The sequence below is a fragment of the Sodiomyces alkalinus genome (genome assembly GCF_003711515.1).
Source record: "Sodiomyces alkalinus F11 unplaced genomic scaffold SODALscaffold_10, whole genome shotgun sequence".
NCBI classification, from domain to species: Eukaryota; Fungi; Ascomycota; class Sordariomycetes; order Glomerellales; family Plectosphaerellaceae; genus Sodiomyces; species Sodiomyces alkalinus.
The window spans coordinates 625,534-652,493 of record NW_021167088.1 but is presented as its reverse complement, the minus strand read 5'-3'; the positions used below and the strand labels follow the sequence as shown (position 1 = coordinate 652,493).

General features: G+C 54.8%; 8 protein-coding genes and 1 non-coding gene across 9 annotated transcripts; 3 read left to right on the top strand and 6 right to left on the bottom strand.

Annotated features, from left to right (window-relative positions):
* Positions 1 to 2,564: 2,564 nt before the first annotated feature.
* SODALDRAFT_352738 (hypothetical protein) lies at positions 2,565 to 5,416 on the bottom strand. Its single transcript, XM_028613607.1, has 2 exons — positions 4,587 to 5,416; positions 2,565 to 4,473 (listed from the first exon to the last, which is right to left on the bottom strand). The coding sequence occupies exons 1-2, from the start codon at positions 5,137 to 5,139 to the stop codon at positions 2,723 to 2,725; spliced, it is 2,304 nt and encodes a 767-aa protein (XP_028463665.1). The 5' UTR covers positions 5,140 to 5,416; the 3' UTR covers positions 2,565 to 2,722.
* Positions 5,417 to 5,943: 527 nt separating this feature from the next.
* On the bottom strand, positions 5,944 to 6,024 carry SODALDRAFT_t174. The gene has a single exon. It is a non-coding gene; the product is annotated as a tRNA-Ser (tRNA).
* Positions 6,025 to 6,256: 232 nt separating this feature from the next.
* On the bottom strand, positions 6,257 to 11,014 carry SODALDRAFT_328244 (hypothetical protein). The gene is made up of 2 exons (XM_028610641.1): positions 6,962 to 11,014; positions 6,257 to 6,818 (listed from the first exon to the last, which is right to left on the bottom strand). The coding sequence occupies exons 1-2, from the start codon at positions 10,807 to 10,809 to the stop codon at positions 6,302 to 6,304; spliced, it is 4,365 nt and encodes a 1,454-aa protein (XP_028463664.1). The 5' UTR covers positions 10,810 to 11,014; the 3' UTR covers positions 6,257 to 6,301.
* A 223-nt stretch (positions 11,015 to 11,237) lies between these two features.
* Positions 11,238 to 17,059, bottom strand: SODALDRAFT_328242 (HEAT repeat protein). The gene is made up of 9 exons (XM_028610640.1): positions 16,774 to 17,059; positions 15,825 to 16,696; positions 14,805 to 15,762; positions 14,518 to 14,748; positions 14,217 to 14,463; positions 13,842 to 14,152; positions 13,171 to 13,685; positions 12,388 to 13,097; positions 11,238 to 12,303 (listed from the first exon to the last, which is right to left on the bottom strand). The coding sequence occupies exons 1-9, from the start codon at positions 16,869 to 16,871 to the stop codon at positions 11,503 to 11,505; spliced, it is 4,743 nt and encodes a 1,580-aa protein (XP_028463663.1). The 5' UTR covers positions 16,872 to 17,059; the 3' UTR covers positions 11,238 to 11,502.
* Positions 17,060 to 17,100: 41 nt separating this feature from the next.
* SODALDRAFT_352735 (60S ribosomal protein L10a) lies at positions 17,101 to 18,773 on the top strand (the record flags this gene model as incomplete). The annotated part of the gene is made up of 4 exons (XM_028613606.1): positions 17,101 to 17,154; positions 17,394 to 17,422; positions 17,500 to 17,894; positions 18,029 to 18,773. 4 exons carry the CDS (start codon positions 17,101 to 17,103, stop codon positions 18,289 to 18,291), a joined length of 741 nt encoding a protein of 246 aa, XP_028463662.1. The 3' UTR covers positions 18,292 to 18,773.
* SODALDRAFT_320349 (hypothetical protein) lies at positions 18,565 to 19,600 on the bottom strand (the record flags this gene model as incomplete). The annotated part of the gene is made up of 5 exons (XM_028609525.1): positions 18,565 to 18,741; positions 18,914 to 18,933; positions 19,190 to 19,250; positions 19,331 to 19,375; positions 19,553 to 19,600. The coding sequence occupies 5 exons, from the start codon at positions 19,598 to 19,600 to the stop codon at positions 18,565 to 18,567; spliced, it is 351 nt and encodes a 116-aa protein (XP_028463661.1).
* Positions 19,601 to 20,216: 616 nt separating this feature from the next.
* Positions 20,217 to 21,488, top strand: SODALDRAFT_52676 (hypothetical protein). Its single transcript, XM_028615453.1, has one exon. The coding sequence runs from the start codon at positions 20,509 to 20,511 to the stop codon at positions 21,214 to 21,216; it is 708 nt and encodes a 235-aa protein (XP_028463660.1). The 5' UTR covers positions 20,217 to 20,508; the 3' UTR covers positions 21,217 to 21,488.
* Positions 21,489 to 21,760: 272 nt separating this feature from the next.
* SODALDRAFT_282792 (Alg9-like mannosyltransferase) lies at positions 21,761 to 23,650 on the bottom strand (the record flags this gene model as incomplete). Its single annotated transcript, XM_028608360.1, has 4 exons — positions 21,761 to 22,703; positions 22,765 to 22,895; positions 23,011 to 23,396; positions 23,542 to 23,650. 4 exons carry the CDS (start codon positions 23,648 to 23,650, stop codon positions 21,761 to 21,763), a joined length of 1,569 nt encoding a protein of 522 aa, XP_028463659.1.
* Positions 23,651 to 26,105: 2,455 nt separating this feature from the next.
* SODALDRAFT_337120 (E3 ubiquitin ligase SCF complex, Skp subunit) lies at positions 26,106 to 26,819 on the top strand (the record flags this gene model as incomplete). Its single annotated transcript, XM_028612652.1, has 3 exons — positions 26,106 to 26,270; positions 26,392 to 26,562; positions 26,643 to 26,819. 3 exons carry the CDS (start codon positions 26,106 to 26,108, stop codon positions 26,817 to 26,819), a joined length of 513 nt encoding a protein of 170 aa, XP_028463658.1.
* Positions 26,820 to 26,960: the final 141 nt, after the last annotated feature.

Genomic DNA, 26,960 nt, shown 5'->3' with positions numbered 1-26,960 from the left:
CGGCGCTAGCAGAATATCCGTGTAGATGAAGTTTCAAACGGGTCTCCTTCCCTCACTCAACCCCTGACCCTCGCATAGCTGCTGGGAACAGAAAAGTGTCATTATCGAATAAAGGATGGAGGGTGGACGGATAGGACCAAAGGGGCGTCGAGCAACGAGAGCCTGTAGATGGCTTCTTGTTGGGTTGACGTTCTCGCTAGCGGCGGACGACCAAGTGAGGTGTGTCTGGTGAAGACGCACTTCTGGGCCTTGATTGGTTGAAGACAAGTGGTCCAGAATAGGCCCCTGGTCCATTTCCATTCCACCTGGTGGAGCTGAGTATAAAGAATAACCTCTAATTGGCTTAAAATGAGAAGAAAACGGAAGGAATAAAGACCAGTTAGATTCTCCCAAACTCAAGTAGCAGGCAGACGGAGGTGAGTGAGAGGAGGCCGATGAGACGGAAAGACCGTGAGATGATGACAGGGGCATGAGAGGGATGAAAAAGGGGCGCAACCGTCGTGAGCTTGCTCGTCCGAGTCGTGGAGACGCTTCGTCCCGCAGAAGCTAACCGGGAGCTAGTGGTGACAATCTCTTTGTTTTTTGTTTTACTCCCCCCCATATGTCTCGGCGAGGACAAGAGATTATCAAATCGATCCAGCCACTCAGGAAGACCCGTTCAAAGACACGATGATGGGCAACATCGCCGTCCATGAAAGGCGGAAGCAGAGTGCAGAGTGCATATTGGCCAAGACTCGGGACAAGTGAAACTGGGGCCATGGAAACGGGCGTTGGAAGAAAAGAACGCGTCAGTCTTCGGTCGTGAGCCAGGACCGTGGGTATCCACCTTCGTCTTCCCACGTTCGTCGTTGATGTGTGGAAAAATGTACGGGGGTGACACAGATTCAACTTTGTAGGAACCGTCCGGCTGGGTTAATCTTCCCTGACAAAGCCGTGGGCGTGAGTGCGGGTATAGGGTGAGAATAGAACTCGCCGCGGGAAGAAGGAAACACGAGAACTGAAAGAAGCCGCCGGACCAACTGGCTTCATGCGCGGAGTCGGCTGAAAGTTGGGAGGGTGTGTGAACGTACTACGATGTCAGCACAGGTACGAGTACGCTGCAAGTTGCGATACTCTGTACAACGTACTACCGTCGAAACCTTTTGCGCTTCTAGCCGCTTGGTGCAATGCGCGGTCGTCCCACGGTCAAGTGTTGCCCGGCTGAATCGGTGGAGCTTCTCGCTAATCGGCAAAACCCTCGGTGTTAATTGCCAAGCAAATTCCCAACGTTGCCGCCATGGAAGAGTGTGCGAAGAACGGAGTACGAAGCAATATCTTCCATACACTGTCCTCGTGACCTCCAAATTGATCGTCAGCCGTCCGTACGTATCTGGCGCGTTGTCACGAGGCCGGTTGGCTTCCAGTCACATGAGCGAGGGGTCTCCATTTCTTGGCCGCCGCTCACCGGAATAAGGTAAGGTACTCAAAAGAACAAAACAGCCAAGAGCTAGCTCAAGTGCCGTGCTCTGAGGTCTCCCCGTACAGACCTTGTCTGTGGACCTCTTACCTCTGCGTGTCTTGGAAGTTCATGCTTGGAGGCCAGGTCGCAGATCTGTTCCGTGAAAATGACATCCAACCAGGTCTAACCGGCGCGAAGGGCCGATACATTCTTCCCATAAAGGCAGGCCGCTGTCCAGTGAGCGAATGGCGGTCTCAACGCGGCGGACACAAGTGGCGGCAGCGCCGATGTTCAGATGGGACTGGCGGTGACGGCGCAGTGGTAGTAGTAAAATGGACAAGCCTGACATGGAGCAAATAAATGGGAATTGTTGTGAAGATCCAAGAGGTACGAAGGTTGTACATTCGCGTGTACATCCAAATAGGGAGAAGCGCACCCTAAAACCGTCTCTGGCGCGTGGCGCAGTCAACCTTTAGCGCACTTAGCCACGCGGCTTCACCCGAACATTTCGTGCCGCGCAGATACACGTGTACATTGAGAATTATTCGCAACCTGAAGCTTTGGGATCCCTCCAGAGACACCAGACAAGACGAAAAAAAAAAGAAAGAAAAAAAAAAAAGGAAAAAAGGAAAAAAGGAAAAAAAAGGAGCCACTCGGTACCTCCACAACCATGCCCAGCTGAAACGAAACATCGCATTTGCAATCGCAATGACGTAGTCAGTTGTCGCTCACCCTACGGATGGGATACCTACAGTGTTCCAAAGCCCGCATATGCCGACGCAAGGTAATGTGATTCGGCTTCGGCCGACTTACCCAGATACGGAAAGGAAAGCCTCGAGATATTTCGTCGAACCCCCCCCCCCCCCCCGGCGCGCCCCAAGAGTGCTGTCTCTCTACGGAGTATTCTGCCCGAATCAGAAGGGAAAGGAAATGGAAACGTTCGTCTACATTAGTTGAGCTACCTTTAAACGTGGATGCAAAGTAGAATGCGAAACCGTGCTTTCAAAAAGAAGAAGATTGATGCAAACATCGTTCACGCCCGAGGCTCTCGTCCAAAGTCTTGTCAAACATTCAGGACGACCTGTTATCATACATACATGCTCTCCCCCGCCCCTCACCCCTCACCCCCTAGCCTTCTAAGCATATCTATCTATTCATGATGGGTCATACAATCTTCATCGCTCGTCTTGGTAAAGGATCCCATACACGTACGCTAATGATTAGGTTCCATTCCAGCCCGGCCCCTCGGCAGCCCGATCGTCATCCACAGCTGGCTTCGCGACTTTATCCTACAGAGACGTCACGGCCCTCTCTCTGGACGCCCTGTATCGGCTGCTGCTCCTCTGCGAGTTGGCTTCCGGCCGCGGACCCTGACGGCCCCTTCTGCACGGTAGGAGATGACGCCCCATCCCTTCTCCCCATCTCTGCCACGAGGCGCGTATTCTGAGTCTGCAGCTCGCCAACCTGGGCTTTGAGCGCCTCGACCTGCTTCAGCGCGATATCCCGCTCGGCGCGGACGCGCTGGAGCTCGAGACCGATGTTGGCCTTTTCTTCCCGCTCGGCCTGCTTCCGGCGACGCTGTTCCGCTTTGCGCTCTTCGCTCTGCCGCTTCTCCTCGAGCCGGCGGAGCTCGCGTTGGTACTTCTCCTCTTGCTTGGCCATCTCGCGCTCGTGCTTCCCGCGCAGCTTGGAGAGGGCGCTGGCGTCCTTTTGGGCGTCCTCGTCCCGCTTGGTCGCGATACGGCTCTGCAGCCGCGCCAGTTTGTCGTTCACCTTATTGCGGCGGTCTCCGAGCTTGCGGAGGTCCTTCTCGTACTGCGTGTTGGCCTGCGTGAGGGGCTTGCTGGTGGTGCTGGGGCTAGACTCGTTCGAATTGGACTGGATTGAATTGGCATCATCGCAACCATGCCGGTCAGCGGTGGCCCCGGCTCCGACACTGCTGCCGTCGGCGTTGCTGTTGTCGATGCGGTCTGATTGCGGAGGTTCGACTGCGGATGTGAAGGACCTCAGAGAGGAAGCGTCGCTCTGGTCATCCGTGGAGTCGTTTTCTTCCTCGGGTATCGTCTCACTGCTCGCATTGTTTCCATTCTGAAAGAACCCCGGCAGGTTGTTTGGAAGTTTGCTAGCGACGACCGAGCTGGCCATCCCAAAGGCCCCCAAAAGGATCCCGTAGAGGCCGTTACTGCTGGCAGCGGCGTCAGAATCCTCCGATCCATGCGACCCCTGCCGTTCAAACGATCGCCTTGGCTTTCCGCTGTCGCCATTGTCGTCGTCGTCCGGAACGAGATTGGACGTGGGCTCCAAAGCGATTTTCTGAGCACGAGACTCCGTCTCCTCGGCGTGCAGAGCGTCCGCTTTGGCGCGGTCCGATCCGGCATGCTCGTGCTCTGGACCGGAAGCGAATTCTCGCGCAGACTTGGAAGTGAGCCACTTGAGGAACTTGCTGGCATCGGAAACGATTCCACCAGGAGTTCCTCTTTCGACCATGAACCGGGGCACGGTGCCTCCGGGGTCGCTCCGGGTGATCATGAGCCACTCGATAGTCGTGGGAGACTCATCCCCGTCGCTTGCAGCACCGCCTGGACCATGTACGGCGTCACCTCGTGCATGGCTGTCGCCCGTGGAGGCCGCAGATTCGCCTCGGTTGAGGCCGTCATCATCCTTCTGGGGTTCGGCCGTGCGTTGAGCTGCTCGAAGGACGGCTTGTTTCCCCATGTCCTCGGCGATGGACTGGCGCCTGTCCTTGTCCGTGCCGAGATCGATAGACGACTTTGATCTGCGAACTGCCGGCTTGTCGGAGGGGATCTCGCGAATGATTTCGACTGATTCGTACTGACCACGGATATAACCTTCGCGTGGGGGACACTCTGGGTGGTGACACGGTTTTGACACGACCATGAAAGATCGCAGCGGCCGACTAGATCCCATAGATGAAGGGGAAGTTGGTGGGTGGTGAGACGCCTCGCCGGTCAGGACGAGGGTGACGAAGTCTCGCGGTGTGGTCGGACCGGGAAATTGAGCTGACAACTGAAAGACTGAAAACACGATTTTGTTAGCAGGACTGTACGAGAGGTGCAACCAGAAGAAACTTTGGAGCAACTTGTTTGGGGAAATAATACAAGAGACAATGAGAAAGGGAATACCATACCTTCGGCCTTACCAACATCCTCCAAAAGGTGATGCTCGACCCTCTTGTCGGCGCCGATGCCCCGAATGCAACCAGCACCAGGGCCATCCTGAACCTTCATAGATTCGGCAAACTCCCTCTCAAGACCCAGCTTCCATTTCTCGAAGGACAGACCGTCGTGAACGCTGCGGCGAGCAAACCAGGCGCCCCGGCCGTCCTTGGCAGCAAGCTTGTAGACATTGATAGAGAGGGGGTTCTCGCGCGAGTTGATCTTGACTGCCTTCCACTCCTTCATCAGGTCCTGCACCAGCTTAAGGGAGGCACCGGACTGGCGGGGCGAAAGCGAACGGTTGATCGCGGTCGACGGGGTCGGGGGGTCGGTATGGGAGCGGGCGCGGCGACTACTTGAGGTTGACTTGGTGGCCTTCTGGAGGGTTGAAGGCACCGGGAGAGAGTCGATGATTGTCTGGGCGTCTGCGAAGGTCTCGGTGATCAGGTCAGGCAGCTCCTCTGGGGAGACGGTGGTCCAGTCTGCCGGACCCAGTGAGTTAAGAGGTTCATGATGTGGGGGCATGGCGGTACGCCCGCAGGAATGCAGATTATGGTCGGTCGTTTAGTGTCCTTGAAGGGCTGTCGGATTTATGTGAGATGCGTCGGTATTGTATGTGGTGGCCGGAACGGCACACTCATAGCCTGTAGGGTCGCGAATTACAATAGGAGAAGTGGCAGAGAGATGTGAGACGAAAAGTCGCCAAAGAGGTTGAAAGGAAAAAGATAAGAAGAAAAAAAAAGGACGAGAGCTAGGTGGGTAGTAAAGGGAAGAAGAGCAAAAGGAAGTTCGTGATGTTCTCGTTTTTTGATGTCTTGTCGATGGTTGTTAGGGAATTTGGAGTTGGGGTTCTTCCTTCTGGATCTTGCTGTTTGGTTCCGTCATACGGGTAACGACAGTGCCAGCGGCGTCAAGAGGTAAGCCAAGTCGCTAATTCCCGATGCAAGTATACATGAGGGCATTCCTTCGTCAGGGGTGACCGTCGCTCTGGGAAACTGTACACCATGAACGTCTGCCTGTAAGTACCTAGGTAGTTCGTGTGACGACGGGTACGTAATAAGATACCTTTTGGACCTCCCCAGATGCTGCGGGTTGACGTCACTATTCCCAAGTCGTGATGACTTTGAGACGAAATCGCGAATCGAAGCAAAGGTACCAAGTTCGTACAGCGAAGGTAATAATGAGGAGTAGAAAAGTAAAAAATGATCATGGACGCATTCAAATTCCAAGAGTATCCAGATACATTTCAACAAAAAAAAAAGAAGAAAAAGGAAGAATATTATGTTGAAATTAGGCAATTCGAGGAATAGAACGACAAAAATAATAGTCCGACAGAGACAGGATTCGAACCTGTGAGGCCGAAGCCATATGATTTCTAGTCATACCCATTAACCACTCTGGCACTCTGCCATATTTATTGATTTGTCAGGTGCTGAACGAAGACCATGTAGGAGACAGCACGCCAAAAGTGGGTGGGGTGTCCAACCCCCAAATGATTCTACGGGGCCGGTGGATCCCGGATCCGGGAGTACGGGACTCGGTGCCGACCCAGCTCACAGCGGAGCGAGTGGACATTGCGAAGTAACTAATTCACATATATTTCTTCTCGGGCGCTTCTGCTGTCTTACACACCTATTCTACACCACCCGCTCATACTTTACGAGGGACTGACTGGTTCCCCCCTCTCCTATAATCCCATGGGGCCCCTCGCCTCCTTCGCCCGCAGCTGTTCCCGCTTACAACTCCCACAGTAACTCTCGTGCCACCCCCGCAACACTGCCCTCCTCTCGCTTTCGTTCTGGTCCTCACTCCAATCCATCCCCGGAAGCATCACCTTCTGGTCCTGCTCTTGATGCGCCCCTGTCGTCTTGGCCCTGTCCTTATCCTTGTCCTTGTACTTCGCCTTCGCCTGATCCCCACCTTTGCCCCCCTCGTCACGGTCCAACACCATCTTGAGCTGATCGCACCGCGCCGTCTCGTCCGTCAACCAGACCTCCCACTCCGACTCGATCATCTCCCGCTCGATGCTGTTGACCACCCGCATTGCCACCACGAGGTCGTGTCGGTACGACCCCAGTCGCTGTCGTGTCTGTCGGATGCGCTGTGCCGCTGCTTGACCCCAGTCCGAGGAGAATGATGACCTGACGTTCTCGTACGGCGCATCCATGTCCGTTGCATTGGTTAACTGCTGGAACGCGGCGTAGCTGTAGATAATCGCAATGGGTTAGCTTGAACGACGAAAGCAACGCAAACAAATAAGGGTCGAAAAGAAAAAAAAAAGAAAAAGAAACAAAAAAGTCCCACGTCCTTCCAATGCTTGACCTTCGGAAGGATTACGTAGACTCACCATGCACTATCCCCCGAATGATTCAGGGACGCCGTAGCCCCCGTCGCCTCGGGAAGGTCAGCCAGGTAGATGGCCCTGCTCATCACCGTATTCGGCCCCACGCCGATGCGGTTCATGAACTGCGCCGTCCGCCTCTCCGACCACCACGTCGACGCCTCCCTGGACGCCCAGAGCAGGTTCGTCGTGACGCTAAGGCCCAGCAGCAGGAACAGGAGCCGGTGCGCCGTCAGCACCGTGAACGCCTTCTTCAGCGCCGCGAACGACCACAGAATGACCGACGTCACCGCGCTCTCCCCGAACGACCGCGCCGTCTCCAGCAGCATCGCCGTCAGCGTCCGCGGCCTGATCACCTGCCCCTTCGCCGTCGCCGTCGCCGCCGCCGCCGCCTCCGACTCCGCCGGCGTGAACACCAGCACCTGTTTCTGCTGCCCGATGTGCCCGTACACCTGGATCGCCCGCTTCGTCCGGCTGTGCGGCCCCAGCTTTCGCACCTGGTCCGTCGCCAGCTCGGCCAGCTCCTCCGCGTCGCCCCTAGCGTCGTCCAGCGCCTGCCGCTCCACCAACCGCCACGAGAGCGCCGGGGTCTTCGCCCAGTCCACCCGCGTGTAGATGGCCAGCTTGCACTTGGACTTGGCCACGTGCGTCACCACCACCTTGACCACCAGCTTCAAGTGTTGCGAGTGCGGGAGGTGCCACGCCGTCTTGACGTGCGTCACCACGTATGTCACGTGGTCCTCGAACACCTCGATCGTCTGGTAGTCCACCACGTCCGCCGACTTGGGCCGCCCGAGCATGTCCGTGTAGTCGACCCGAAACTTGAACTCACGCCGCATACGCCCGTGCTCCCCCGTCGTCCACGGGCCCTGCACAACCCGCTGGGCTCGCCGTTCGAAGTACAGTTTGGGGAACACGAAGCTCTTGTCCCCAAACAGCACGTGAAAGCATGCCTTGGCGCTCATCTCGAAATTCCGTTCCGCCACTTTGCGCTTCATGTCGTCCGGTTCGAACACCACTGGGTGGGTCGGCAGCTGGAACTTGCGCGACGGCCGAAGGTTATGACGCCCTACGTGTAGCCTGGGGCCGACCGCATGCGGCCGCGTCGGACGCTTTGCGCCAACGACCCCGCCGTTGTCAACGGGGCTGTTAGGCGACGTTTCTTCCCAGCTAGCGGCGCTGGGGCTCCGCAGTACGTTGTCTTCATGCTCGAGATGGGTCAAAGCCGTCACAAGCTCGTCCAGGGTCATGGGCTCTTCGGCTTGAAGGTCGTCCACCAACAGGTTCAAGCGGGCATGGAGGAGAGCGAGGTTCTCCAGGAATACTTTGATCGTGATGCTGTCGTAGCCCGTCTCGTTCGAGACGCCGCTCTTCAGATGCAGAATAATCGAGTCGCAGTCCCGTCCTGGTGCTGCTGTGACCCCGGCGATGACGTCCAAGCTTACGGTGTACGTCACGACAACGCCCAGCTGGTGGCCGTAGAAGTACATGTTGTCGGGCGTCGCGAAAATGCGGCCGTTACCGGCGAACTCCCCGTGGCTGCTGGAATCCGCGCTAGAGCTGATCCAGGCGGCACTGAACACGAGCACGAGTTTGTCGTCGAGCAGTACTTTGGGGAAGAGCAGCCTGAAATTAGGGTGCTGGGCCTTGAGGTCGCTGGGGTAACCCGGCGGGAACGACTCGATCTGCTGTCTGGGCTGGATTTTTCGTTGTGTCGCCTTGGCGTCGACGCTGACTGTCTTACGATGGGTGCTAGGTTTGCGAAGCTGCTGCTGCTGCTGCTGCTGCTGTTGCTGTTGCTCCAGCTCCTCGGGCGTCCCCACCTCAGTCACGATCATGCCCATCGGGTTCTCTTCGAGTTGGGCTGGCGTACGTGGCGTACTACTACCGTGATCTGTGCCATACAGCATCCCCCATGGATTGCTGCCCCAGTAGTTGGCCATGACGGAAGCCGGCATGTGACTGGACGCGTCCAAGGCCAGGCCCTTGTCTCCCGTGACGAACACGGCCATCCGGCTCAGGGAAGTGGAAATGGGCGCCTTGGCCAACGTGGCCGGCGCCAGGCTTCCCCGGTACACTTCGAGGGGAGGGAACGTGGCGGTCTGGGCTACCTTGCCAGAGCCTTGGGGCGTACCAGAGGACGGGTAGCCGAGTAGTCCGTAGCTCGCGGCAGACACGAGACCGGAGATGCCACTGGTCGAAGGTGACAAGCCGGTTGCGCTCTTGGGCTCCCAGTGATCGCCTCCAAAAGTGGCCTTGCGGTGAAGATCGAGCTTCTGGATGATCCTGGCGGCGTGCTCTCGGCCAGTCTCACCCTCTTCACGAGCCAAGTCGCGGCCGAGGTCCCTCCCCAAGGCGGTGATGGACCGACGGCCCCCCGGGCCGGGCCCGGTCCCGGCGTTCACGTCAAAACTACTGCGCATGGCCAGGTTACCTTCCGCACCGTACACCGGCAAGGTGTTGACCCTATCGAGGGACATGGCAAGCTCTTCGGCCGATGTTTGTTGGATGTCCAGAGCCTTGGCGGATAGCTCAGGGACGGGGGCAGGGGTGATGTTGAAAGCAGGGTCCTGCGATGACGGGAGACCGGGGGAATTATCTCGATCCACGGACGCCTCAAATGCCCGCTTCTTGGCCACGTCAAAGACCTCGAGCCACTCGGTGAGCTCTTGTTGCGTCTCGGCCTGCAGGACGATGGTGTGGCTCTTGGTCTTGACCTCGAAGCAGAACCGCCGGTCCTCCGAAAAGGCAGGCTTCACGCTGCAAAGGAGAACTCCGATTTCGTCGCCTTGCAGCACACCATGGGCGGCCCCCTGGATCAACCATCCGAAGATGCCGTCGCGGCAGTAGTACCAGCGTCGCACCCAGCTCGTCCGAGCGGGCTTGCCGTAGACGCTACGTTTGAAAAGCCAGCCCTGCTTCTCCGAAACTAGGGCGGCTCCGTCTTCGGTCGGGAGATTGACGGGGCCCTTGGATCCCAGAAAAGGCACCGTCGACGAATTGTAGTCTTCGAGTTCGCGCGAAGGCTTCCAAGCCTGCAGCATACCGTGCGAGATGTCCCGGCGAGCCCTGTGGAGCTCTCTCTTAAATATGCCCTCGGTAGCTTCCATCTCTTTGGACCAGCCGCGGATGCGGTCCATTTCGTTGCCCCACCTGGCCGAGCTCGTGGCGGCATCGCGCGAGCGCCTCACCTCGTTCCAGAGGTCGGCGCTGATCCGAACGAGGAGCTTGTCGAGAGAGGACCGGACCTGAGGGGCCAGCTGACAGTAGTCCAGGGACGCGGCGAGGTAGGCCTTGCGGGCCTCGAAGACGGCGAAGGCATCCTCGCGAAGAGCGGACGGCTCCTTCGTCTTGAACTGCGCGACGTAGCGAGCCAGCGTCTGATCGAAATGTCTCTGGGTCTGTTCGAGCGACTTTCGGACTTCCTTGAAAGCCTTCATCTCCCCCGATAGGAACAGGCGGACGGGTTCGGCGGAAACCGAGTCCAGCTTCCTCATGGTGGACATGACCTGGGTCCACCATTCCCTCGAGCCGTCACTGGCCCTCCGGAGGGCGACGAGTGTATAGTCATGATCGATGATGGAGTCGGCGGCGGAAACGGCAACGGCAGCGGGCGGGAATGTCTTGGATATATAGGAGTTGATGGTCTCTTCGAGGGAGAGGATGTCGCGAGCTAGTTTGGCGGTAGATTTGACGAAGTCTTCAAGCCATCGCTCGACAACCTCAATCTGCTCTGCAAAGTGTGTGGAAGAGGCTCGGAATGTCGGGGAATCGAGACCGGCTTCATTCAAAGCGATAGGGATCGCATGGTTTGCACTCTGCGGCGCCGGCGCCGCGGTCGACGGCTCGGCCATTGGCCCGGGGAGGAGGTTCGAGGGGGTTTGATGTCGTGTGGCTCTGCGGCTTCAATTGATAGAAATGATAGTTTTGCAATTCGCAGTATGAAGAGAGTAGAAGAGTATGGGGGTAGCAGTGCAATGCAATGCTGCCCGTCCCCTTAGGTCAAAGCGGCATGCATGTTGAATGAGGACGAAAGGAGGGAGGAGGAAGGAGTGAAGCTTTTCCATCCTTCGAATAAGCTTCAGGAGCAGCAGGTGGAGGTGGGAATGACGTTGACCGTCCGTCTCTGGTACGTACCTAGGTACATTCTACATTCCAGTCACTGCCTACTGGTAGCACGTGGCACCAACCCACCACCCCACCCCCTCCAGTTATGAAGTACGTACCTATGTCAACACAGCGACACCGACAGCGACAGAGACAGCAACGACAACAGCAATGAGACAGTATTGATGGCATTCCCCTTCCCTATTAGCCAGAAGGCTACGATATGACAGGTTCCTGGCATCTTATGGGGACCTCACAATATACGAAGCACACTCATACCGCCAATGCCACCTCTAGTAGCCCCCTGACCGCATACCTCATGCTCTCGTCTATTTATCTTAGTCGTAAATCATCACCTGCGACCGACCTCCCAAAACTCCAGATCCAGCCCAGCCCCTTCCTTGAAATGCATGCAGTCGACTAGCCTGCCACTACCGCCGCTACGCTTCCAAGAGTTTGAGGAGCAGCCCGTGGAGTCCCTGTCTGGGACCGACCTCCTTCAGTGTCTCCAGCTGACCCGCGATACCGCCACCGGATCCCGTCCCATCCACGCCGACACCGGTTTTGACGAGGGCCACAGCGGACAGAAACACGCGAGCACACACCGCATACGCAGCCGGGAGCGACGTCCAACCCAGCGCTCCGTCGCGGTGTTGCGTCGCGTGGTCCAGGATGGCGGCCAACCCAGCGACGGTCCATTCCTCCAAGGCGCGATCGATCCCGGCAACATCCGGATCCGCCGGATGCGGGAGGGAAATGAAGACAGTGGTCCAGCGACGCGACTCGCAGACCTCATCGATGTAGAGGTTCTGTTCCTCTTCTGCGAAAAGGGCGTCGTCGAAGTGCAGTGCCTCTGCGAGCTGGTCGGGAGCCGGCTTCCAGGTGGATGCCGTCTTGTCTGGCGAGGCAACATTTGTCCAGCCTCCTCCTGCTGCTGCTGATACTGAACCTGCGATGCGGCTCGCCACGAGTGCACGGAATGCGGGGACGTGGCCGAAGGACGAAGCAAAAAGGGAGAGGAGACGATCTGCGGCTTCGAGGGGGATGAGGTTGGCGTTGGATAGGAGAGGGCGGGCGGCTGCAGCGGCGAGGTCGCGCACTTCGTCGTCGTCGTCATTCAGGGCGTCGTAGAGGGCTACGAGAGCGGGGAGGTAGGACTGGTGGTCGGTCGGGGAGACGGGTAAGGGGGCAGCGAAGAAGGACTTGAGCGACTGGGCTGCTGCAAACCGAGTGTCGAAGGGCTATTGAAAGAAACGCAAAATTCTAGTCAGTGGGAGGCAGACAAAAGAGGGACGATAAAGAAGGGAAGAGTGGTTGGCCTGTACCTGATCTTCGTGGCCAGCGTCTACGATCATAGCACTCCAATTAGTGAGGTCAAGGGGCGTACCGTCCTCTCCCCTCAGGAATGTTGTTGCCATGATGCATCCGCTGAGACGTAGAATAGCGTTGGATAAGGTGGGATTCATTGGCCGTTTGAAGCTGCCAGCCCATACTTCCTCCAAGTCGGGCGCAGAGGGGATGGAATCTAACGAGCCGTTTCGGATGAGACTGTCCACCATATTGGCAAGGTTCTCTATAGCAACCGCACGTGACTCTGGGGAATCTGTCGCATGGCATACCGCTATGAACAGACGACAGAGCCTTGCGGTAACCTTGGGGTCGATTTCTTCGTGATACAGCCTCGGGATCGCCTCCAGCATAGCGACACTTGCCTCCGGACTCGATGATACCGTGGCGAGCGCTTCCAAGGTGAGTTGCTCAACGTCTCCTGTCTCCCGTGATTCGTATGCTTTCTGAACGGCGAGCTGCTTGTCCAAAAGTGCACCGCGAACAGGGTTTCTCGTCAAGGATCCCAATTCGGGCTGCTTTTCCGAGCTACCGGTGTCAAGGGTCGAAACTTGGGCGCCGTCCTCGAGCCCGGACACAAGGTTGAGGATCTCCGCATAAGCGGCATGAATCTCAGGACAACGGAGAAAGATACCAGGGTTGTCATCGTAGAGCTGGATAAGCAGATCTAGTAAGCAAGATACATCTCCTTATGAAAGTTGAAGTTGAGTGTCAGTCAGGCAGAATCCAAACACATTCCGGGCAAGCGAGAGCCAACTTACTGCGCGCCAAATCGGGCATGACATTTGTCAATCTGTCGAAAACGTATTTGATGGTCAGGAGAACCCCGTGGAGCCGGTTAGCTGGGGAAGCCCTGCTCTCTCCTGGTGCACTGGTGATTCCTCGCAACGCTTGCACCCAATCGTGGCGGAGGAAAAATGAACACAAAGCCCGAGCCGCCATCTCCCGAACATGCCAAACGGAACTCCCAAGATATTCGGAAATGAGATGATACAGCTCATCCCGTGATGTCTCGGGAGGACCGGCTCGTCGAATGATGTCCAGAGCCGGAAATACGGCTTCGGCCGCTATGGTGCCGGTGCTAGGCTCCATCGCGCCCCTCCCCGATTTAAGAAGGTGCAGAAGAACGACTGGGAGGACCGGGTATCTAAGATAATGGATCTTCGCCGCCTTGCCATCCCACCCCGCGTCCATCATGGACTTGCTTTCATGGGTGCCGAGGAGGTTGTCGATCAGACTCCGCAAGAGCAGCAGTCCACTATTGCGGATTGCCCAACTGAAAAGAAAACGGGACCAGTCAACATACTTGTCCCGCCTCACATCCTTGAGAAGGGTACAAGGAACAGGAACGAGAACGGGAACGAGAACGGGAACGAGAACGGGAACGAGAACGGGAACGAGAACGGGAACGAGAACGGGAACTGAAACTTACACTTCTGACTTCATGCATCCAGCAGCAAGTTCGAGGCACTGGGGGATGTGTGCCTCAGTTTTGCCGAGCTGTGTTAGTTGAGCGCTCTTGAAAATATCCTTCAGGCAGTTGAGAGCATGGACCTGTGGCAGATTGGAACCGTCCGTCTCCGAAACTCGTGCCCCCTTGCTAGCAATTCGGACCAAGTCTGCTATGACTTTGTCAAATGACGGAGATTTGTCGTTTGCCGAAAGGATACCGGTCAGCATGGCAGGGATACCAGCAGATCTTCGAGTCGTAGAGGCGTGGGTGAGAATGCATTTCAGGCTGCCCTGCAATGATTGTGAGAAAAGGGGAGCAGAAAAGAGAGAAAAGACGGGTTGGATTGTTGCTTACTTCATACCAGGCGTCCAACAGAGTTTGGTTCTCTAACAGTCCGGCTGGTATGGAATCCAAATGCTTCACCAACTGGCAGCATGTTGCAAACGTCAGGGATACTGTCGTGAAAGCACCGCGGTGTCGCAAGTATGTCAGTTGCTCAAAGGTCAGAAACCCGACTGCCGCGAAGACATCCACTGAAGGTCTGAATCTCCACCCTTCCGCTTTGGGTTTCAGGGGTAAGACCATCACGCGCATAAGATTGCTAACAGATTGTCAGGGTCAGGACACAATATAAAGCTTCCGGGGCATGTCATACCTGGACTCATGGATAGCTCGGAAACTATAGCTGAGTAAGTCTTTCGTGTCGAGGCCATCCACTTCTTCAAGCTCCTGAGGCAGATGACCCTCCGGGGAATCATCACAGAGCACGTGTCTCACGACAGTCCAGACGCGCTGGCAGCAATTCACAATCCGTTCTTGCAGAGTCCTCAACTTTTCGGCCTCGCCTTCGGATGACTCCGTTTCTATCGCAGCTTGCCACACGAGACTGGACACTTTATGAGCAGGGACGTCAATATAAAAGCCGCAGGGTCCCAGGCTTACCAGAGAGAGGCAAAAGTGTCATGTGTTGGTGCTTCCAAGACAGCTCGTCCTAAATCAAGCTCTGCAAGGGAAAGTTTGGTTTCAAGCTGATCCACCAGGCCTGACACGACAGCCAGGCGCTCGCTTTGTCCTGGTCGGAGTCTGCACAGGAGCTCATAGGACCTTGCCACGCCATCAGCATGGTCAGCCCGGCCGGTTCTCGTAGACAGCTCCTGTGCTCGCGCCAAGAAGTCGCCGATCACAACAGAGATGCCCTCAGAACCATCGAACCGCGTATCTGAAAAGAGCAACTTCAAAACATCGGTGCCGGTTTGTCTGACATCTTCAAAGTCATCTATGACCCGATCTAGGACTGCACGGATCCATGTGGCATCAAACGACGCGAAGAAGGGGACGTCGTCCTCGTCCGTCTCCCATGTCTTGAAATCATCCAGTTCCAGCTTGATGACTAGCAGGGTCGTTCTAAGGATCGAGCTGTGGCGCTGATACGACGCTGTGGGTGTAAGCTCGGATTTCAAGAATTCGAGAAACCAGAGCAAGAAGTCCTTGTGTTGTGTCAACGACAGCTGTAATCTGTCGATGGGCCATGCTTTTGTAATCTCGGCAGATAATCCGCCCTTTTGCTTCTCGGCCTGTGCAGACGTGTTCGAGACCTTTGTATCCGCTTTCTGGATAGTCCGCTCGATAACAGAAATGGCACCCCGAACACGTTTATACATGGCCTTCACCCTGCTGAGCAGATCCATCCGGAACCGGGCACTAGGGTCGGAGAAGTGATGTGGGAGATATGCCTTGAGGAGAAGTAAAGACGTGCCAGAAAATGGCCTGGTCGTGGAGTTGGAGGATGTGATAAGCGATAATGCGAGAGATCGCACTTCAGGAGATGGGTGAGATAAAACGCCGCGCAGCATGGTCTCCTCTAGGACAACCGACCTTTTTCCCTCTGAAGGGGTATCATCTAGTAGGGAGTCAGTCTGATAGAAGACCAAGTATTTGCATAATAAAGGAGGTTGGACAAACCAGGCTCGTCTACGATGCCCACTTTCTTGCCGATTTCAAGCGCTGCAAAGCGTAGAGAAGCTTGGAGATCAACATCGCCTTCCGTCGTTGCAGAGACAGGGTCAATCTGCTTTAACTGTGTCAAGAACCGCAGGGAATCTACGCGGTCCTCTTTGAAAACGGGCAGAAAGATATAATTCTTCATGCCATCGAGAAGAGACGGTTCCATCGCAAGGGCGTCTCGAAGCCACTGCAACCATAGCTCCGTCGAAAATTCTTCGCCATGCTCACCCCTGAGAGTTCTCGGCGGTGCCCGACGCAATGCTTGATATACTGTCACGATGAACTTTCCCGCGGCGGCGCGCATGTGCCAAACAGACATTCGAATGAAGAGTTGGCCCACTATGTCTCTCCACAGATCGAGTTCAGAGTCCCATTGGTTCGAGGAGTGAACGCGGCGGTAGCTCGCTGCAATATCGTCGACAGTGAAAATTGATTTCCCAGTCAACTGATCCAGGGCCTTCAAGGACGACTTGACCAGGGGCTTGGCGGACTTGGGGCCAACAATGGATATTGAGGTATCCAGTATGGCAGCTTTGATGGAGGTAGCCGTCGCCGCATGCGGGTTTTTCCTGATGAGAACCGGAAGTATGTCTAGGACAAGCTTCGTAGATCTGTGCTGCTCGACCTCATTCCACTCTAGGTAAAAGTTGAAGAGCGTTACACACGGTCCCTGGGAGTAAGCCCATGCCTGAAGCGGCAGCACCTTAGACTGGGCGCAATTCTCGATAAATCCGCAAAGCTTCTGGCAGGAAGAACCAGCCGAAGAGCCCTTAGACTCTTTTAGATTAGACGACCTAGCTAAAAGGTCATCGAATATGCTCTGGGCAATGCTGTTCAACAGTAATTAGTGAGTGAATGACTACCTGGGCCAGGGGCATGTCTGGCAAGGTGTCATGGAGGAACTGACGAGACCGAGGCGTCTTCTGGTTGTCCCTCAACCCATCTGACAAGGTCTCGGGGATAGCGGAACCTCTCATAGACCGGTTTCTCGACGTTTTCATCCATGGCTGAGATGAGAATAAAAACTCTGCCACTTAGACGACGGACCGTGATAGTTGATACTATCAAGAACTTGATTGTGTTCTTTAAGGTAGAAATATTATCTTCGCGGCATATGTGGTGGATGGAGGTCCTTCATTCAAACAAGGAGACGTCCACCCTACAGCAATGAAATAAAGATGCCGGGGCTCTGGGTCATCGAGGGCCCTCAGTTTGAGCGCAAATTTCCACGATCATGGAGAGTCCTTGTGGAGAGCGGCGTTGGGAGAAGGTACCGAAGTACCAGGTTGTAAGACGGTGTATACTGCTGGATTACCTAACTCACAGTGGCTTGGACGTTCTTGAGCACAAACGTCGAGAAACGGACCAGTGGGGATAGTCTCACGTGACTTATCCCACGGGCGAGAAAAAAAACCCTACTTGAAACCCCCCACCATATTATATTTCCAGCGGTTCGTTGTGCTCCCTACGACTTCATCACCACATCCACTTCTTCACCCAAAATCCACACCTAAACCGTGCTACCAGATTTCTGGGAGATATCATCAAGATGTCGAGTAAGTTTTGAGTCTCCGAGTGGCCGCGTTATGTTACAATGGGTCCCGTAAAGCATCTGTGGCCCGGCTTCTAACAGGCGCATCACAGAGATCACGGTTGCCAACGTCCGCACCCAGGTCGGCGAGCTCCTGGAGTACTCGAACGAGACCAAGAAGCGCAACTTCCTCGAGTCGGTCGAGCTTCAGATCGGCCTCAAGAACTATGACCCCCAGCGTGACAAGCGTTTCTCCGGCACCGTCCGCCTGCCCATCGTGCCCCGCCCCAACATGAGCATCTGCATTCTGGGTGACCAGCACGACATTGACCGTGCCAAGCACGGCGGCGTCGACGCCATGTCTGCCGACGATCTGAAGAAGCTGAACAAGAACAAGAAGCTCATCAAGAAGCTCGCGCGCAAGTACGATGCCTTTGTCGCTTCCGACTCTCTGATCAAACAGATTCCCCGTCTTCTCGGTCCCGGTCTTTCCAAGGGTACGTTTTCCCGATCCTTTGGGGGGGGGGGGGGGTTTGTTATTTTCCCCCCTTAGGACGGCAGCTTTCAAGGCACCCCCTCTTCCTTGGATGCCGCGGGCTTTTATGGAATACTGACCGTCTTTTGTGTGTAGCCGGCAAGTTCCCTACCCCCGTCTCGCACGGCGACAACCTCAACGACAAGATCACCGAGGTCAAGTCGACCATCAAGTTCCAGCTGAAGAAGGTTCTGTGCATGGGTGTCGCTGTCGGCAACGTCGGCATGACCCAGGAGCAGCTCGTCGGCAACATCATGTTGGCCATCAACTACCTCGTCTCGCTGCTGAAGAAGGGCTGGCAGAACGTTGGAAGCCTGACCATCAAGGCTTCCATGTCCCCCCCCAAGCGTCTGTACTAAGTGCGGACGTTTTGGGCGCCGCGCTGTAGTCCTCCTGCGGTCGGGACTCTACTGAGTACGTCTTGGGCTTTGCCCTGAGAACGAAAGGGAGACGAGACTCGGGCGACCGCATGGGCAGTGCCCATATGTGGGATTGATTAGTGGACAAAACAAACACCAATAAAATAAAATAAAAACATGCCACACATAGTTTATGCTGGGTTCTGAGCCTGTGATGAGGTTCAACCGTGATAGAACCAGGCTCAGCGAGCACTTTATGCATGGCCGACTCCTTCATGTGATTGGATCTCTGGGGACTGATCTGCGAAAGCCTCGTCTCAAGGGCATCTTATGAGCGTTGATCGAAAGGCAGTTCCCTTTCTTTTCAAATTTGTCCAAGATTGGAAGACCACAACCCTCCATGTCCTGGGTCACTGCCGGCCGGTCGAGGAGTTCAAGCCTCTGCGGCACCTAACAGAATATATATGCCGTAATTACTCTACCGACTTCGTTTCTGTACAACAACACAAGATGGCAATCATCTTGCCTTGGTCGAAGAGACTCCTGAATGGGTAACGTTAGCGGTACAGGTAGGCTAGTGTAGATGTTTCGGTGCCGATCCGTCGAGGAGATACCTACGTACCTTAAGGTAGTCTGATCCGGCTACCTAGGTACCTTATTACCTAAGGTACCTAGGTATTTATCCTTGCCACTTATCCGTTCGGTGTACGGGTACGGAGTACGGATATAACCTTGTCTCCATTTGTCTGTTCCATCTATCTCCCTTTTTTGTTTTTTTCTTTTTCCTTTTATCCTCCCTCCCTATAACTGAACCCATATCCACCCATAAATGCCAATGCCCATGTGCTCGCTACTAATGACAATTCGATAAGCAGGCCCGAGACATCTTGTTACTTACACGAGACTATCGAGCACACGATCACAATCCAGAGACCTTCGCAGTTGTAACCCCAAGGTCTCTGAGACGCGGCCCATCCTCAATTTATCGGTGATCGCTGTGCTTCGGCCTATCTGCGGCCTTATTTTATTCTTCACTTACCCCCACCATCCACAGGACAACCGCCGCTCCCAAGTAGCGGGTTCCCTAGTCAGTATCGTAGGTTATCGCCGTCAGGGATCCATCCATCAAAGTGACTGTTTACAGGAAATTCGGGTCGTGAAGCAAGATAGGGCCCGTCCCACGCCTCGGCGCCATCTCTTGTGCTCCCTCCTGTGAGGCTCAGTCTCCACGATCAAACTCCACTTGGGTTGCTACTATTACTCTCTGCGTGAGTCCAGCTCGGGCTGTCTCTGGTGTCCATTTTGCCATGGTTTCTTTTTTCCTTCTTTTGTTTGATTTTGTTTTCGTGAGACTTGTTCGTCGTCCAACTGCCCTATTTTTATCCGCAAGCAACCTGGCACTGCCATGCAACTACAACTGTCCGTTCATATATTCCCCAGTATATGATCGTCAGTTTTCCTCTCGACTCAAGGCATGTTCCCCCTCTTTGGAGAGACTGCCGTACTTCAACTTTAGTGTGTCCTGCCTCCCTCGCCCGAGTCAGGGCGCCCCGTTCTTGTCATCCGGTCCTTTTCTCTATATATTGACACCGGCCTCCCTTCTTCGTTATCCCCACGACACCTCCCAACAATAGACATTGTGTCTCGGAGCTCACGCCGCCCACGTTCCTCCCACTGTCAGATACGATACGTCTGATCCCTTCCGCGCCACGTCGGTCGTATTAGGCCCGGCTCGTCTTCGGGTCTTTCCTCTACGACTTGTGACCTTCGGGAACGGACTTGTATAAGACCTCCCGCACCCCGGTCATCGAACCCGGTAGAGACAAACCTCTCACGCACGCGAGACCCGCATTCCTCACGACCGTGTACACTCTGCAAAGGAATCCAACCATCTCCATACGAGACAAGACATTCGAAGTCGTTTTGGGGAAATCGTCCGGCGTTGCTGGTACGTCTGGCCGTTGAAGCAATCCTGCCGTATTAAGCAGCTGAACGTATACCGTAACGAAAGCTGCCCGGCCTTAAACAGCTGGCCTCCCGGTCCCTGTCCGTTTAGGTGATTATCCCCCACCATCACAATCTACTATTTTCGATTCACTCCGGGCCAAGTTCGCAGCATTGGACGATGTATCCCGGCGGAGGGCAAGCTTGTGAAGCTGGGGTGGGGGTCGTTGAGCCAAGTCGCATCTGCGGCATCCGGAGGAAGGTGTTCTGGCTATGGCTTCTCGGCGGCGCCATGGTCATCGCCCTCGCCATCGCCATCGGTATCGGCGCCGGATACGCTGTCAACGGCAACCGCAACTACAGCGGCCACGAGAATACGTCCAGCCACGCTACGGAATGATCCGTCGCTGCTCTGGGCTTCTGGAAAAACTCCTTGTCTTCCATCGCTACGAGGCCGTGCGACTCTCACCTTCGCTACGGTTCTCTTCCTCCGTCTGTGCCTTGCGCATGACATGGTGGTTTTGTTACTATTATCACTCTACGACCTCTGGCATTTGCTCTGTGTTTCCCCGCATCATCTACCGAGCCTGTCGTCAACTTCGCTTTTGCCAGACCTGCATCAGCGAAGGCAGGGCATATCATATCAATCGAATGAATGGAGATGAAGACGACTTCTCGTGGCCCGCCCCTCCTCGAAGGGGCTGTATAAACAAGAAACGAAAACGACCTCGGATTCTCAGAAACCCGGCCATATCAAGAACTGACACCTACTTCTGCCGCGGTCGATCGAGACGGCATTATATACTTTGTCGTACCCGTGTCGAATTGGGATCTGCTTCCAACAGGATTGGGATACGTGTTTCTCTGTCGACCGTCTCTGCCGCGTCAAACACGGGCGGCCTACACATGGTACGCAGCTCTCTGGCATATTGGGCTGGGGGAGGGAGAGCGAGCATTTCCAAGCATACTCAAGCATACTAGGCGCATGGAAAGGAGGGAAAGGCAATGGACATGGATGGGTTCGGCGTTGAGGGATTTCGGGATATCGTTTTTGATGAAATCAAGATACAAACAAGGCACTGTGTATAGATATTAGCTTGCTCGTCTCACCAAGGTGAACAACCGAGACGTCGCGGACTGCCGGACGAAAGAACCAAGCGCGAAGCTTCTCAGCTCCTTGGCTTCGCATGATGCCGATCGCAACAGCCAAGCACCCCCCCCGGGGGGGGGGCCTTGGACAAGAATCCGGGACTTGCCTTGGCAAAGCTTGATCTTTCTAGGGGTCGGATCATCATTCCACTGCGTGCTCTTGTGTGGTAACACCTACATTCCTGTCAGCGAACCAGCGTGCGTCGACTTCACTCTGTCAAGAAAAGGCAAGCAAGACAGGGTCGCAAATTTGGCACGGCAACAAGATGCCAAGTCCCCTCTATCACCTTCGCTTTCTGCATCCAAAAGCACAGTAATATCATTTATTGAAGGCGCTAATATGAACCGCTGTGTCTATGATATGATTGTTCTTTTTTCATCGTTGTTTTCCACCATCACAACTCTTGGTCACGCGCCATGCAACGAGGCCTCTCCTCCCCACGACCCGCGCGAGGGTATTCCAGACACCGTCCTCGCCCCAATCCAGATCATCCAGGTTAAGGTGCTGCTGGTACCGCCACACCTCGCGGAAGCGCAGTCCGTCCAGGCCCTTGTTCGGCAGGTAAGGGTCGATCCACGTCGCCGACGCCGGCGCCATCAAGTATGTCCCCTGCTTCTCCTTCAGATACTCCTTCTTTCGTCGGTCCGCTGGTGTGTCGCAGGTGGCTAGGTCCGCAAGCTGCTCGAGGAGCTTCTCGCCCGGCATGCCCATGACGTCGTGGGTGGTGAGCACCTCGTTCTTTCCGTTCAGCAGCCATACCGGAGGGGAGTATGTTTTCCACCAAAAGGCCTGCGTCGCGTCGGGTTGGTTGCTCATAAAGACCTGGCCGGGGACGATACCGCCTTGGTGGTATGTGCCCATGAGGATACCGAGGGCGGCATTGAAGATGACCCATACCACCGTCCATATCTGCATGGCCTTGCGATTTCTCGGTAGCTGGACTGAAGACAAGATGAGCGGCACTGTCGGCAACAAGAACCGAGCTTCTTGGTGCTGGAATATGGACAGCACAAAGATGCCGGAGATGGCCGAGTAGAGGCGGAGCGAGAGATGAGGTTTCGTGATAAGAAGTATCGCTGCCGGACCCAATAACTGCGGGATGTTGATGAGGAGGTGCTGATACCAAGGGTGAAGCCCGTGCTCCGCAAGGTTCTCGGGCAAGATGTTGTATCGAAGATTGTTGAGAGGGGTGATAATGGGTCGCAAGAACAAGTCCGTCAAGGTAACAGGTTCAGAGAGGTAGAAGGCCGTGTCCAAGGCCACGGCAATAAAGGCAGTAATAAGACCGGCTAGTGCCATAACGGCAAATGACGATGGTCTAACACGGAGTGTGAGTCAGGGAGAAAATCGTGCGGAAACGAGGAGTATCCTTGACGAACCTATGAAGGAAATGGGGTATCAAACGAATGCCGGGAATCAACAAAAACGCTGGGAAAGTAATACGGTTGAAGATGCCGAAGACCCCAATGATGCCGAGAACAGTCGAGGCCATGAGAGACGATTGTTGATGCTGGGGGAAGTACGTCAGTTTGAAGTGCTCGGGGCGGTATAGGTTCACAGTTGACACCGCATCTGTATTGCTCACACCGGGATGGCCCAGAGGAAGGAAGAAAGAATAGGCCTACCGTATCTTCAACAATGCGCTGTATTAATACCAAGGACCAGGCGACCACGAGAGTCTCAATGGCATTGGAGAATGTATGGGTCTGATAGGTCCAGGTGACGTAGGACGACGCGACAAGCATAACGGCGACGCGACGGTGTCGGGGCGAATGGACGAGTTCGTGGATAGCCCAATCCTCGAGGACGAAACTGAGCACAAACATGAGGACGCGCAGGGTCCAGAAGACGGCGATAGGAGGAATTTCGCCATCGTTGCCGTTGCCTATCCAGAGCCATCGGAGGAGTAGCATGGGCAGACCGTAGACGGGCCATAACGGGAATACGCTTCGGATCGGGTTTTCGCCGGTGAATTCCCATGTGTGTCGAACGGGGTAGCTGAAGATCTGGCCTGGAGAGGGGGGGCGGGGGGGGGGGGGGGGGGGGGGGGGGGGGGGGGGGGGGGAGGAGTTGGTCAGTGCTGGTTTCTTTGCGATTTTTATTCGCAGTAGATGCGCCAAACTTGCAGGGAAAGACAAGACGGTCCAAGAACTTACCAGCGATGACCTCCGGGCCTTGAAAGTTCTCGTCGGGATGAAGGTAGCTGGGCGACAAGGCAAACCACAGCCGGACGAGGAGGAGGAAGAGGTAAGTTCGTCGCCACATTTCCCCCAAAACCTAGAATCGCGCGAGCGAAACCTTTGCTTTGTCCTTGCAAGACCAGAGCTTTAGGGACCTCGTGAGCTGTCGGACCAAGCTGTGGGGAGGTCGCGCAGCGCTGAGTACGACAGGCAGAAGAGACAGGAAGATCAAGCGACGACCTGCGAGCTGCGATGGTGGAATCGACTCGCACGGAACTGCCAGAAGGTAGCGGTCGTCGAGGCGCAAAGACGCATGGTCTGTCTCGCAAGGGTCTTGTGCTACCCAGACAAGAGCAGGAAGACAAAGTATTGGTCGGGGAAGCGGTCCAAAAAACTGAATAACAAAAATATCTAACTGGAATGATGATAAACGATGGGGAGGAGACGGAATCCGAGGGTGCAGGGGTGAAAACGTGAACAGGTTGGCGTTCCCTTGTTAATTATTAATACCGTTGTTTGGAAAAATGGAAGAATTCCAGTGTCTTGACCTCAGCCCAGATCTTAGCACCTGGCTCGAGTGTTAGATGCTTGCAGCTCTGGTGCTTGGCTTGATGCTTGTGTACAGCCCCTTGACCCCTGGTGATGGCAACGCGAAGAAACGTGGACAGATCAGGAGCTCTGCTGATGCTGGCCGCGGTCTCATTACTCCATACAAGTGGAATCCTGGTCATCATTTGGCAACGCAAGGTGACCGTTGGGGCGCACTAAGCCATATGAGGTATAGGTTACTTTGAGCTAGTACCGAAGCACATTCGGAATCCGGTAGCTAGGTACCTAGGGTGATTAACGGTACCTGGGCCATCGCTAGCCTTCATTCCTACGAGCCATAATTAGCCATAAGCAGCCCGCTTTCTAATATTTCGTACCATTTTCAAAAGAAACCGTCCGTCCAATGTTACAATGCCGTACTTCTGACAGACTACTAGAGCTTGAAAAATGCTGGGTCTCCGATCCGTTTGGAATGCTTCTACACGTACTGAGATGGGTAAGGTACGAAAGCATGTAATGCAGGTAGTGTCGTGCATGCCACTTCCAGGAAGGGCCCGGTCCTACCGACGAGCTCTTGGCCCCGGCCAGCTCTATTTTTGTGTTACCTGTTATTAGTAAAGCTCCAAGTTGCTCCTGCAATCTCTCAGAAGATTCGAGAACGGTTGGTATTTTGACCAAGGATAGCATGTCTGCAGTAATAATTAGGTACCTACTTTGTACGAAGTTCCAAGTACCTGGTAGTGTCCGAGGATCGGTCAATTATTCGTACAAGGTACTGTTTTTGGGCTGTTAACAATTAGAGTTTCCAAAGTACGGATGCAAGGTAAGGTAGTGGGTATCCCACCAGAATAGCAGCAGGAGAAAGACAGCGTGTTTCATGACTGATATTGTCACCATCCGAAGCAACCTGAGCTGTCTGGTTCCATCTGTCTTTCTGGTTTCCGGCACTCGAGCCAGATACTTCGTATTCGTAGTGCGATCCCCTTCCGTCCATTTATGATTATGTAATGGAGATATCACTGTAGACTTCCGTGCAAAAGGCAATTACCTAAGCGTAGGCAGCAGTAGTGGATTCCTTCACTCATAACAAGCTCAAATTCCACACCAATCCCTATTATTCAAAGTTGTTAAAAAGAGAGGTGGCTGCCCAGTCCTGCGGGACAGGATAGTCTACTTCGTAGAAGTTCAATTTCCTCTTTCCTTCTTTCTCTTGGCACGAGTTATCCGTAGAGCGGACGAAGTGGAGAGAGTTTGCCTGGACTACCTTACCTACGGTTCCGGCTTGGGAGACGGTGTAAATATGCAGAACTAGAGCAAGTGAGGTACCTAGGTAGCAAACAGCGTGGATGGCGACAGTGGGAAAGTACCCGAGAAACGCTATCCAACCCCTCTCTCAGAGACAGAGAAAGGTCTAAGTACTTCAATGGCAATTCTTCTGGTAAGCTGTGACATAATATTTGCTTCGCCACATCGCCTTTGAAAGCCCCCGACTTGGTTCTTCCGCTCGCTCTCACATCATCAAACTCGTCTGCCTCTTCTTTCATTCTTTCATTTAGGCATCAGGCTATATTCTTTGCCCATCCATATCAAATTCCTGGTAAGTCGATTTCTTTTTTTAAGATAAAAGGGATTCCCTCTTTCTTCCATTCGATTCTGCTGGGGAGCACCAGCTTGACCAACCCGAGCGACACCCACCCGAGGCTGCAAAGAAGACTACTTTCACCGTAACTTTGTAACTTTGTGCAAGGCCAGCCTTCCGCCGGGGGTTCTTTCACCTGACTTCCTACTCCGTGATTACTTCAACTTATATCGCCCAAGCCAACGGGCATCTCAACCTTCCACCAAACATACCGCTTTGCCTCACACATCACTTCTTCTTAACGTGCTATTTCTTTTCGCAACACCACAGGCGCAGCAGTACTGATTCCATCAGTGTTCCATATTCCGTCTCCACAACCCCGCCCTAAGACGACACTCCATCCTCCGCAGAGATGGCCGACGCGAAGCCCGCTCCTAAGATCTGGGTCCAGTCCAACGACTCTGCCATCATCGAGCTCGACCGTCAGGTTGCTGAACGGTCCGTTCTGATCAAAAATCTCATCGAAGATATCGGCGACGAAGGGATCACTGCTCAGAACCCCATTCCTATCCCCAATGTAAGCCTCCACTCGCTTGCTCCGTCACCATACCGTCGTTGCCTCCTTTCCACTTCCCCCGTCACTTGATACCCCGTGCCTGCTTGAAGAATCGAGTGGTAACCATCTACGTCTCCTCCAGGTCAACGAGGCTGTCCTGCGCAAAGTGGTAGAATGGTGCGAGCATCACCGCAACGATCCTCCCCAGACCCAGGATGACGATAACGACGCTCGCAAGAAGACCACGGAGATCGAAGAGTGGGACCAGAAGTTCATGCAGGTCGACCAAGAAATGCTTTTTGAAATCATTCTCGTAAGTTTTTCCCGGTCACTTGCTTTTGGATGTCTATTGCCCATGGCGCTTCCCTGCTAATACGCCCCCCCGGGGAGCAGGCCTCCAACTACCTTGACATCAAGCCTCTTCTTGACGTCGGCTGCAAGACCGTCGCCAATATGATCAAGGGCAAGTCCCCTGAGGAGATCCGCAAGACTTTCAACATCACCAACGACTTCACGCCCGAGGAGGAGGAGCAGATCCGTCGCGAGAACGAGTGGGCCGAGGACCGATAAACGAAGGGCATGACTTGGGTAAAAAGAGGCATCCTAGCAATGGTTCATCAAGTTAGCGGCCGCTGGTTTGGCAGTCACACCATGCATCGGCCCCAGTCGTATACATAGGCTGATGCATAATGGGCGTTGGTTTCTTCTTTC

What these genes read in the sequence shown, in the direction of transcription:
- SODALDRAFT_328242 (XM_028610640.1), bottom strand. Translation starts at nt 16,871, where the DNA reads ATGGATGAAAACGTCGAGAAACCGGTCTATGAGAGGTTCCGCTATCCC. An exon ending in GACACTTTTGCCTCTCTCTG is followed by an intron (nt 14,749 to 14,804) that starts GTAAGCCTGGGA and finishes TAAAGTGTCCAG; the next exon opens with TCTCGTGTGGCAAGCTGCGA. An exon ending in ACGCTGGCCACGAAGATCAG is followed by an intron (nt 12,304 to 12,387) that starts GTACAGGCCAAC and finishes TTCTTTCAATAG; the next exon opens with CCCTTCGACACTCGGTTTGC.
- SODALDRAFT_52676 (XM_028615453.1), top strand. Translation starts at nt 20,509, where the DNA reads ATGGCTTCTCGGCGGCGCCATGGTCATCGCCCTCGCCATCGCCATCGG.
- SODALDRAFT_328244 (XM_028610641.1), bottom strand. Translation starts at nt 10,809, where the DNA reads ATGGCCGAGCCGTCGACCGCGGCGCCGGCGCCGCAGAGTGCAAACCAT. An exon ending in CATTCGGGGGATAGTGCATG is followed by an intron (nt 6,819 to 6,961) that starts GTGAGTCTACGT and finishes GATTATCTACAG; the next exon opens with CTACGCCGCGTTCCAGCAGT.
- SODALDRAFT_352738 (XM_028613607.1), bottom strand. Translation starts at nt 5,139, where the DNA reads ATGCCCCCACATCATGAACCTCTTAACTCACTGGGTCCGGCAGACTGG. An exon ending in GGATGTTGGTAAGGCCGAAG is followed by an intron (nt 4,474 to 4,586) that starts GTATGGTATTCC and finishes TCGTGTTTTCAG; the next exon opens with TCTTTCAGTTGTCAGCTCAA.